General features: G+C 42.7%; 1 protein-coding gene across 1 annotated transcript in view; it reads left to right on the plus strand.

Moving 5' to 3' along the window:
• Positions 1–11,282, plus strand: part of LOC309372194 (uncharacterized protein) — a gene marked incomplete at its 5' end in the record, with an annotated part of 36,627 nt that extends 25,345 nt beyond the window's left edge. Inside the window, 12 exons of the mRNA XM_081915491.1 lie at positions 967–1,083; positions 2,620–2,658; positions 2,793–2,831; positions 2,921–2,950; positions 3,604–3,642; positions 3,767–3,805; positions 5,657–5,686; positions 6,053–6,160; positions 6,702–6,764; positions 7,675–7,713; positions 9,246–9,275; positions 10,951–11,282. Coding sequence (XP_081771617.1) covers positions 967–1,083; positions 2,620–2,658; positions 2,793–2,831; positions 2,921–2,950; positions 3,604–3,642; positions 3,767–3,805; positions 5,657–5,686; positions 6,053–6,160; positions 6,702–6,764; positions 7,675–7,713; positions 9,246–9,275; positions 10,951–11,037 — 660 coding nt within the window. The 3' untranslated portion in view covers positions 11,038–11,282. The remainder of the gene's footprint in view (positions 1–966; positions 1,084–2,619; positions 2,659–2,792; positions 2,832–2,920; positions 2,951–3,603; positions 3,643–3,766; positions 3,806–5,656; positions 5,687–6,052; positions 6,161–6,701; positions 6,765–7,674; positions 7,714–9,245; positions 9,276–10,950) is intronic.
• Positions 11,283–12,090: the final 808 nt, after the last annotated feature.

Here is a 12,090-nt window from a genome sequence, read left to right on the forward strand (position 1 = left end):
ACTTCACCTTCTTCTGGTTTTCTTCTGCCCACAAAGCTTTCTGATCCATTGGATGAATCTGGTGAAAGTTGGGGGGGTGACTTTCTGCCACTTCCTCCCTCTCCCTGCTCCCCCCCCCCATCCTTCCATGCTGTCCTGGATGAAGACACTGACACCCTCCAGAACAGCGTGGCACTGAGGGCTACAGCAGGAGGTGCAAAATTAGCCTCCCCATCCATGATAGGAGTGAAGCCTGGATCCAATCCATACATATGGAGACAAAAGTGTGGGTTGCCTTGAATGGTGCCATCTACTGGGAGATAACTTTGCCAGTTTCCTTCCCTCTATGCACACAAGGGACGCGGGTGGTGCTGTGGGTTAAACCACAGAGCCTTGGACTTGCCGATCAGAAGGTTGGCAGTTCGAATCCACATGAGCTCCCATTGCTCAGTCCCTGCTCCTGCCAACCTAGCAGTTCGAAAGCACGTCAAAGTGCAAGTAGATAAATAGGTACCACTCCAGCGGGAAGATAAACAGTGTTTCTGTGCGCTGCTCTGGTTCACCAGAAGCGGCGTAGTCATGCTGGCCACATGACCCGGAAGCTGTATGCCGGCTCCCTCGGCCAGTAAAGCGAGATGAGCGTCACAACCCCAGAGTCGGTCACGACTGGACCTAATGGTCAGGGGTCCCTTTACCTTTTTCCTCTGTGCAGGTCTCCAGCAGCCCTTGGAGATTTTTTCCAGAGGCTCCTGGGACCTTCCAGAAGAGATTTTCAGGAGGTGCTGGAGACTGGAGGAGGTGAAATGTGCAAAATTTGCCAGTAGTGAATGGATGCCTCCCACTGAATCAAGACTACTATCAGGGCCAAGATTTTCTGCTTATTTCTGCTCAGAGAGTGGCTTGCTGTAGATTTTTTTATATGGTAATATGGTGCATCAGTGACAAACCATCTTTTTAAAAAAATAATAATAATTGTTTTCTGGACAGGGTGGCTCATACGGTGGCGGCAGCAACCAGTATGGGCAGAGTGGATCATATGGCGGCAGCAGCGGCAGCCAGTATGGGCAGGGTGGATCGTACGGCAGTGGCAGCCAATATGGAAAGGTAAAAAATCTTTCCCATTTATAATTCTCTTACCATTGACAGTGAATGCGCCTTTATAATTGGAACATTGGCTCCTCCCTAGTCCAGGTTTGGTCCATGAGTATTTGGAATTCGAATAGAAGGCTTTTTGTTTAGTCCCAAAAAGAATACTCCAATATAATCATGCTTTAAATATTCTTCTAAGATGTGATCATCTTTTAATGTGTGGAGCTGAGACATGCATTTGAGAAATCTTTCCAAGGGTCTTGAAAACTGGTGTTCTCCTGTTTATTAGAATGTGTTCGCAGCTCAGTCTAATAACTGTTAGGAACCATTATGATAACTGCGAAATAGTAACAAAATAATATGCTGCAGTTTTCCAAATCTGGTCAGCCGAGTCGGCATATTAAGCAAATCTGCCGGCTATGCAAATCAAGAGAGAAAAATGCAGTAACGTCAGACAAAGGTGTGTGTGTGTAAAACGTCCAGTGCATTTTGGCAAAAGCTTTCTTCAAGGGCACTGAAGGAACTATGAAAGAGAAAGAAAGAAAAGAAAAGAAAAGAAAGAAGGAAGGAAGGAAGGAAGGAAGGAAGGAAGGAAGGAAGGAAGGAAGGAAGGAAGGAAGGAAGGAAGGAAGGAAGGAAGGAAGGATACTTTGCCTTAAGCTGACATATTTTTAGAAGCCTGTTAAAATCTAGGAAGCGGAAAAGTTGGGCAGCTTCCCTTCAGCAAGATTATAAAAAAGAGCAAATACGTTGACAAGGGGGAGATCGTAAATTGCTTCTTGCATTGCTTTGTAGCCATCAGTTTATGAAAGAGGGAAACAAAGATGGCTATCGCTGCTTCTCTGTATGGCAATCATAGCTGTGCCTTCCTTCCTAAGACAATGGAAGGCAGACACAGACTTGGCATCTCGCTAAACAATTGGCCAGAATCTTCCTGCGGTTTTGCCTCATATCTCTGGGTCTACAAAAGCTGGCAATTTACTATTTTTTAAATGGAAGCTGGAAATGTGGCCCAAACGGCCCACGCTGGATGGCATGCTCAGAATCTGGCCAAAACATGGACAAGCAGGCCATATAGCAACCTTATTTATATCTTTAAAGCAGTGGCGTAGCGTGGGTTGTCAGCACCCGGGGCAAGGCAAGTAATTTGTGCCCCCTAACCCGTGGATTTGACCCCCTAACCCGTGAATTTGCGCCCCCTAACCCTAACCCCCAGATGTTGCGCCCGGTGCGGCCAGCCCCCCTGCACCCCCCACGCTATGCCACTGCTTTAAAGATACCCTATCACACACTAGATGCACATGCGTACTGCTGTCAAAAATCAGCAATCAGAGCAGTCACCTGTTCAGAAGGACTGCAGGCGGCAGTAGATCTAGTCTCTTTCTCATGAGCCATAGGAAAGGAACTCTGGATGCAAAGCAAATTGGTGCTGCTCTCATCCAGCATTAGAGACACTTGCAGCAGGGTCAGAATATAGACGTTTACCTGTTTCCAAAGAAGCATACCGCAAAGTATCAGGAGCAGAAACAATCAATTCCTAATTTTTTGCAGAACAACTCTTCCTCAGGAGGCAGTCAGCCTGGTGGAAAGGTAAGAATTTGGCACCTAGCTGGATTGAGGTATAGACGTTCTCTTATTTCCAAAAGAAATCTAAACCACCCAAAGATTGCTTGGTTGTTGCTTTTTAAAAGGAACAGAAACAAACACTTCCTACTCTTTTACAGAACTCGACTTCTTCAGGAGGCAGTCAGTCTGTTGGACAGGTAAGAAATTAACATGCAGAAACCACACAAGAGAAGTAGGCATCTTGCCATATTAGCACAGAAATTGATTGCTTGTGTATTGCTTTTAGGGATCCTCAGGAGGAAGCCAGTCTGGACAGGTAATGTTAATTGTCAAAATGTTAATATTTCATAAATTTGCTTTAATATTTTATAAATTTGCTTAGATATTTTGTGAATTTGCTGCAATATTTTAGAGCAGATGTGCAATTTGCCTGCTCTGCGGGTAAATATTGTGGCTCTCATCTGCATCTCTCATCCCCTTTATTTTATTTATTACATAAATACATTGACTTTTTTCCATGGTGAAATTCAAGGCATCAGACATATAAAGGGCTCCCAGGTGGTCTATGGAGACACTGACTAGGCTCAGATCAGCTTAACTTTAGCAAGGTTGCTGTAACATGTGTCTCCATCCCAAAGACAGTGTCAACCACGGATGAGGTCAATCAGCTTCCATTTAACTTTGTTTCTTAATCAGGATTTGAAGCCGATTAATCATGGGCCGCTGGACCACAGACCATCATCGTTCTCCCCTGATTCCTTTACCAAACCTTTTCCACATTTAATGCCTTAAGAGTCAGTTCCTATTAGCCTAACCCTCCGCAATCAAGGCTTTTTCCAGTCTGTGTTGACTGTGTAATGGCCACTTTATTTTATCATAAAGATTTATTATCATATTCCGCATACTGTATAAAAATCAGAAAGCCATTGCTATATATATATGACCTGTGTTTTCACTGTATAATTACAGGGTTCAGCATCACCTTCAGGAAGCCAGCAGGGTAGTCCGGTAAGCATTTTTCCCTCACACAATTGATACTGTAATTACTAGATGCTATTGGTAGACTCTTGTGTAGTGATAGATAGACAAGTTTAGAACATGAAAGCCTGTTGGTTTGTTTTTGCAAATATAGAGCTCATCATACGCCGGAGGCAGGCAACCTGGTGGACAGGTAAGCATTTTCTCGTTACCATGCTTGTTAATCGCGTGCCCAAGCGGACACCCCCCCCCAGCCCCGAGAGACCACCAGAAAGAATAATGACTCATGACAACGTGTTATGGGATTAAAAATTGGCCACAATTTTATTAAACCTTTCAGATGTAGGAAGACCTTGGCTTAGGCATTGGGCGTGTATCCCTCCCAGCCCCCCGCCAGGGGAACTGGGGCTTTTCAGGGTAAATGGGATATGGGAGGGTGCACAGCAAGACATTTGTGTATACTGGCAGCCCACCCCATATCCCTGCAACGCAGGAGAGTTCACTGACAACCTTTCAGTGTATGGTCAGAGACTCCCATATACAAACACCTTTAAGAGATGAAATATACTTGGAGTCGAGAGTGGATTTCATGCTCTTTATTCAGCTCATAGCGGTGAGGAGGAATGGAAGTTCCCCCAGAATGTCTGCTTTATATACATTATTTACAAAATGGGCCCCACGTGATTGGCTAATTCCGGGATTCTCCTGTAGGCCAATCAGGTTGTGGATTCACTTCCACCTGGAGCTGGATTGGGTGGCTCCTGTGGACCAATCAGACTGCGGATTCACTTCCACCTGGAGCTGGATTGGGTGGCTCCTGTGGACCAATCAGACTGCTGCATTCTGGATCCTATTGTTCTAGGACCAATCAGACTGCTGCATTCTGGATCCTATTGTTCTAGGACCAATCAGACTGCTGCATTCTGAATCCTATTATTCTAGGACCAATCAGACTGCTGCATTTTGGATCCTATTCAACTCAGTACATAACGCCCCTCCCCTCTAAGTTCCAGTCCTGCCCGGGAGGTTGCATTCATAGTCCTCAAGGTATGCTGGCCTCAGTACATAACAAGAGGGAACCCTGGAATCGCCATCGGGGGGGGGAGTCACCACTTCACGCCCCCCCCATTTAGGAAAGACGGATTAAAGGATTCCTCCCAAGGCCTAAAACCGCCAAAGTTGTGACAAATTTCTACAGGGAAGGCCAAACCTGCCAATGCAAGGAAATTCCTTCCCAGCTCTTCAACAGCACCCGCTGAACAGGAAGGAAAATGGTTAACCTGCAAAAAAGCATTAAACAAAGGGTGGGTGGGTGGGTGGGTGAAATTCCAGAGCCAATCACATGGTTGCTGCCAGCTCCGCCTCCTATTTAAGCAGCTGGCCCCGCCTTCCTGCAGGGCTGATTGGCTAACTGAGGTTTGGCAGGAACCTCCAAGGACTAGCACAGGGAGGCAGGCCAGCCCAACCAGCTGGTGGGTCCCAAATGGGCCGTGGTGCCGTGTGTGGTCCCGCAAAGGGCGCCCACAAAGAAGGGTGTGAGCGCTCATTGCATGCATTCAGGTACAAGCCAGATGAATGTACCTGAATTTTTAAGAAAACAGACCCTGTGCAAAAAAGGTTTGCTATCTAATGTAGACAACGCAACAGAAATGAAATACAAAGAATATCAAAACCGAAACCTTAGCAATCTTCGAAAAATGCATCTTGGAAGAACTAAGAGCTGAAGTTTTAGGGTCCAGAATAATAATAATAATAATAATAATAATAATAATAATAATAATAATAAAATAAATAAATAAATTTATTATTTATACCCCCACCCATCTTGCTGGGTTTCCCCAGTCACTCAGGGTAGCTTACAACACATAAAAAATTGTAAAACACTAAACATTTTAAAATTGCCCGATACAGGGTTGCGTTTCGTGGTTTTTAAAGTGTAAAGAATCATTGATCAATCTTAATCCACACAAAATTCCTCCATAAAAATGGCAGTCTAGTAAGATTGCTAAAGAAATTTGACAAGTGTTTTGTGTTTTCTTTTCAGCCTGGGTGTTACTGTCCAGGTGGAATGACTGTAAGTACCCATTGCCTGCTGTATTCATTTTTATGTTTTAGAAGCTATATGAGACGGATGCATTTGTTTGTGTGTGTTTGTCTATTTATGAATGAACTACTTTCCAAAACTCCTATTTTCTGCAGCATGAGTGCAGCTAATTCTTTTGTGGTTGCCCACCTAATCTCTTGTGTGTACTGTTTCAGTTATTAAATGTTTGAGGCTAGTCTGTTGTGGCATATATTTTAAACATATCTATATTACCCTTAAAAGATACGAACAAATGACATTTGTAATTGTCCTTCTGACCCCATATAGGGACAAGGAATAAACTTCAACCACATTAATTGCATTAAAAACCTGCCTTATGTGTTGTTGTTTTTACAGGGTTCTCAGTCAGGAAGTAGCCAGTATGGTGGCAGCCAAGGCGGCCAATACGGCCAATATGGCCAATATGGCGGCAACAATCAATATGGTGGTGGACGATACGGACAAGTAAGGAACAATTTTCAACAGAATTTACATTTAGGAGCTCGTGACATATTTTTGTTTTTCAAAAAGCAACCTTGAAGCTCTTGATTTGGTTCAGGGCTATTTTGTGGGGTAACCAATTTCAGTGTGCCAATTTTGTGCAGCTAGTAGTCGTGGAGATTGAAACCTAGAGGCACCCATATTGTGCCTGTATCCCTTTCAACTTTGAATAATATTGGGGGAGAGGGGTTGCACTGAAAAACTTCTACAGAGGCAATGGATTATACCCTCTTGCCCAGTGCAAAAATCACAGGAGCTCCAGTCACAGTACTCCAACATCTTATTTAGTTTGGCCTATATAGGGAGCTTTCCCCCCCCCCTTTTCTTTTTTACATGAGTGGAGGATAAAATCAGAGCTTTCCTTTACAGGATTGTACCAAAATGGTGGAAACCAAAGTAGCCAGCGTGGTGGTGGACAAGGCAGAATTTTTTTCTATAGCATTAACAAATAAAATATTGGTGTTTACATTTTTAATATATATTCTCATTTCTGCTTTGATTCTAGGGTTACCCCTATGGAAGTAGCCAATATGGTGGCGGACGGCTAGGCAGCCAATATGGTGGATATGTAAGGACTGTTTAACAAATGTATTTGTTATTTATAAATACCAATAAACTCTGTAGAACTAACTTCTCAGTAAATCAGCATGGTGCCATGCTAAATTGCTTTGTCCTCTCAACATGATATGGCAATGAGCTTTATGCTTTTCAGAGCTGAGACAAAATTTATCAGAAGACATTTTTTCTGAGGAAGTTTTGGAGATTTTTCTTTTTCTCACCCTCAGTCCAGTAATTCACCACTACTATGCTATAAGATCCACTATCCTGTAATATTACATATGAGCCTGTTCTACTGATGAAGCCCAGGATGGCAAAACAAGGCTAATATTCCGGAAATCCTTGTCTTAGACTCTGTGAAAGAATTCTGTGGAATTGTAACAACCATTCATGTGAATTATTGGACTCGTTGAACAGACAGGTGGAATAGATACTTTTACATGTATGGACCTTATGCATGAACTGACTAGAGAATGAACTGATCTGCTGGGTCTTCTGCTTTTCTTGTTGAACTTTATGAAACTTCCATTGAAATCTACAATTTGATACAATGAATAATATATCTTATTTATTCAAAAGTACAGCCGGTTACGTCTTGTGTGTTTATTGAATATCCTTATGAAGTAGGCTTTCCCTCGCTCTTTCAAAATATGTGACTAAATACTTTTAAAACCAAAGAGTATTTACACACTGGTGCTGAGAAGCGAGGGACAATCCTGTATCTGCTTACCTGGGAGTAAACTTCATTGAACCCAATGGAGCTTTCTTCTGAGTTTACATTTCTAGGATTGTGCTGTAACTTTGGTTGGAATCAGTGGCCAATGTTCACAAGGAGGATCATAACTGAGTAGGTGATTCCTCCACCTCAGCCGGATAGTAGCACACGTTTTCTAGATTTAATGGGTTTCTCATTTTTACAGGGTTCACCATACGGAAGTAGGCCATATGGTTCCAACAAGGTAAGCAGCCTTTCTGCATTAGCTTTTAATCTTCTTCTTGGCTTGGAAAGCATTTCTAAAAGTATATATATGACTTTGAAAGTATTGGCAAAGCTCCTAAATAGTCCGGGACTGTCATCAATCATGAAGCACTCGACCCAGTATTAAAACTGGTTTATTGCATGTCAAGGCCCCCCAGGACACCCCCAAATAAAGACACAGTTCACACAACATTTTTGTTTTGGTTTTTGGCATAATTTTGGCCACAACTTTATTGAATTACAGTATGGGAGTGGTTGCTTAGGCATTGGTTAGTGACTGTCTGTTCCCACATAGAGGTAGGAACAGAACTGACAACTGCAAGCCTGTGGAAGTCAGTAAGGGTAAAGATTTTGGGGGAGCAAATAGAGCTGGGCGCCAGGCTCTCACCTCTCCCCAAGTGCTCCCAGGGGCTCTTGCGTGGCCCTAGCCCCTTGCCAGGGGTTCAGACAAGAGCATGGCGAGCCCCTGGATTCCTTCACTGAAATATCCTTGCAGCAGCAGCATTGGAGGGGCAGGCACAGCCAACCACATCCCCTCCACCAACCAAAATTAACCAATGCCTAACCGCAACCTTACAAGTTGTGACGATTTGCTACGCAGTAGGCGAAAAACCAAATGGCACCAGCCAATCAGCCAAATGGTAAAAATTCCTACCAGGCCCCTGCTCCAAAAGCAGATGACCCCATGACAGGCATAGCAAGGTCAGCACGAACAAACCCTAAATATAGGGAGGGTGGGCAGGTAATCCGATGTGCGCAGTGAAAAGAGGAAGCTCAACGCTGCGCACAGGGAATAAATAGCACCCCATCAATCAAACAATTCTGCAACATTAAATTCTCCCCAGCAACAATTGGAGGTGCCCAATCAAATTCATGGCCATCCATACTAACCCGCCCAGCAACAGGGGATGTCATGGTTGCCCCCACCGCAACATGTGCTTTCCATGAAGGAGAACTTGCTTTATCATGTGCTGTGATATTTTCACAAGTTAACACTAATAGCCTAATCCGATATATCTCTACTCAAAAGTAAGCTTGACTGAATTCAGTGGGATTTACTTCCTAGTAAGTGTGCTTAGAATTGCTGCCTAAAGTACACTTTCATGGGAGTTGTTGGCCTTTAATTCTGCCAGACTTCTTCACAAATAAACAAGTACAGGAATGTGCCACAAGTCTGTGATCGTGTGTATTCTTAAAGAGTAAATTTTGTTGAACAATCTGCATGGTTCCAGTTTTCTATGCCCTTACAGAAGAAAGTGCCTTGGTTCTGTGTAGGAATGCTGCCAAACTCCTCCTTGGCAAAAATCTGTGCCACATCTTAGAAATCTGGAGGGAACTGTGTTTCAATAAGAAAAGGGGGAATTCTGGGCTCTGGAGGTCCCATCATGAGCCAGAGGCTCCTAGGCTACGCACAAAAAGGCCTCTGCACCTTGAGGCCATATGAGGACTTACTATGAATGAGCCGAGGCTGAGTTGCTGAAATAATTTGCACTCATTTCCCCCCTTCTGCAGGGTTTTCAAAGCAATCAGGCTCCTCACTCTGTAAGTACACTGTTTTCAGAACATTTACACACACACCCTTCCTTATTTCTGTTAAATGACAATGGCCATGTTCAAAATTATACTGTGAACAATATTGGATGGTATTGAATCGGTGGCATAGACTAGAAATTGATCTTTTTGTGCAACTTTTGGTTGACTGCCACACCTGGGCGCCTTCTTCTTCTTCTTCTTCTTCCTCTTCCTCTTCTAACAATGCTTTGAAGTGATGCACTAGAGTCTAAGGGAGCAGACACCTTTTTCTCCCTCTTGTATATCCAATGTATGTGTACAGTAGAAATGTGGATTGGGTTTTTCAAAGGGAGGGTGCAGGAGAGGGGAGTAGACCCTCCCTTTCTTCCACACTCCAGGTATTTTCTCCACTTCCAATTCACTTCTAGTATCAGAGCTGCATAGGGAGAAAATTACTTGCAGCAATTGACAAGAAGAGGAAAAGGCAAGAGAGGAGGAGGATTCAAAGTCCCTCTCCTGCCTGCTCCTTTTACTGTTAAAATTAGTCACACACACCGTTTTGTAGTTAAATGGAAGTTTTCACATATCTTTTGCTCGAAAAGGGTTCTTATCGTAACTTGTAAAAATTACAGTCCTGTTAACATTTTGTAGTTGGACTTTAGCCAAAGGATCCTAAATCATAGGATAAAGGGATGGGTTATCAGGAAGGTAAATAGTGAAGTACCCTCAGGACCTGTCCAGAGACTGATGCTATTTAATCTCAGGCATCGTAATGCAGTGGCAGAATGGACTGTACCACTGCGTTCTGAAGGTGGTGCGTGCCATTTTTTCAAAGTTTCCCACAAGTTCACTGCAAGCAAAACAAAAACCTAGGATGTGAGGGAGAAAGGTTTTATCCTGGCCTTTTCTCTGTTTGAAATTTCCACTTTCAAGTGGAACACTTAATGATTGTGATGCTTCCACTGGCAGTCTGAAGCGGTACAGTTCATTCTACCGCCTCATGAGCAGACAAGGCCTTATTCATAAATGATGTGCAGTCAGGTGGTCGGGTTTGTGGATGCCACCAAATTATTTGCGATGGTGGGAATCCAAGCAGATTGCGATACCTTCCAAATGGTGCTCTCCAAACTGGGGAATGGGCAACAAAATAAATGCCCACCAAAATTCAGTGGAAGAAAGGGCCAAGGGATTCACATTGTGGCCAATAGGCACTGAAAGGATCTGTGACTCCCCAGCAAAGCTAGTTTACTTTAAACATCAATTCATTGTGTGCCAGCCATGAAACATGCATATTTTATGATGCAAATTACTAGTGGAAGGGATTGAAAATAAAAAATGATGAGTGCCATAATGCCATTATAGAAGTCTCTTGCGTGTGCGCATTAGGAATACTGTGTGCTAGGATATTGCAGAGCTAGAAAAAGGTGCAGAAAACGACTACTGCCCAAATGACCGAGCAATTAAAGCACTTTCCTATGAGGAAAGGATAAGGTTGCATTCTTAGGCCTACTGACTTAAGAGTAAGCCTCACTGAACCTAATTGAGAGAAATCATGTATAGAACTGCTGTTGTGGGGCTTTTTTGTATGGGGTAAATATGAGGGCTGAAAGAGGTTTCTACAACTATGCAGAAAGGGAATTTTTTCACTGCCTCACAATACTAGAAACTGATTCTAGAGTTATTATATATGTGTGTTCTTTTGCAGGACGCTTCTGGCAAACAACCGATCTTCAGCCTGATACTTTTCAGTGTTCTCGCACCTCTACTATCTCTTATTCAATGGATGATCTAAACTTCTGAAGCCATACCAATAAGGAAGATTGGCTTCTTCAACAGAATACTACTTTCTATATGAAACGATTGAGTCGAATTTATGGACTGATAAAACATTTATTCCTCCCCACCCCCACCCCTGGGTTAACAATGCAATAGGTCATGACACTGACTCTTCTTGTCTCTTTATTTTCATAGCAGAGCTTCATATGCGTCGTATGAAGTAGGGATATTAATTGCAAGAAATATGATGTTTTATTTGCTTCTTGAGATGTAATGAATGCTTCCTCTGCATTTGCTCTAAGCAGGATTCTATTTGTTCTAAAGAATTTGGGAGTTATAGGTGACAATCCATTTAGTAACAATAGTAATAATAATAATAATTTTATTATATATACCCCGCCCATCTGGCTAGGTTTCCCCAGCCACCCTGGGCAGCTTACAGCACATAAAAAATTATAAAACATTAGGCATTAAAATTTTCCCAATACAGAGTTGCCTACAATAGGCTAAGCCTATTGTTATCAAGAGAATTAAACATATTTTAAAATGTTGGCTTGTGGTCCTAGAAGAGTGATAGCTCCCACATGCCAAGACCTCTAAATGGATGTATAGAATGGTAATAATCCAAACCTTCAGCAATACACCTTAATTTTCAGAAAGTGACCCACAGTAAGATAACAAGGATGATTATCCTCAGTGAATTTATAGTAATCAGCCTAGAGATTACGAAAGAGAAACTATTCTTGCGGTGAATATCTCAACATTCCCTCTTCTTCATAAGCACAATTATGTCAGACCTTTATGATGATTATAAGAGAATAAAGATAAGCTATATTCAATTTCAAATAGATGCTTGGATTTAAATAACCAGGAACCACTAACAAGCTTGAGCATTCCTATATTCATACAAATAGCTATGACATCAAGGCTTTTACTGATGGAGTGAGCTTGTGCTGGATGCACAAATTAAAATTCCACAATATTTCTGTAAATCACTTCTTGCCTAACTTGCCTTCCGAAGGCCAAGCAAAATGGCCACAATAATACGGAGCGAAAGTTGATTGATTCT

The sequence above is a fragment of the Podarcis melisellensis genome (assembly GCF_964234715.1).
Source record: "Podarcis melisellensis genome assembly, chromosome: 6".
NCBI lineage: Eukaryota > Metazoa > Chordata > Lepidosauria > Squamata > Lacertidae > Podarcis > Podarcis melisellensis.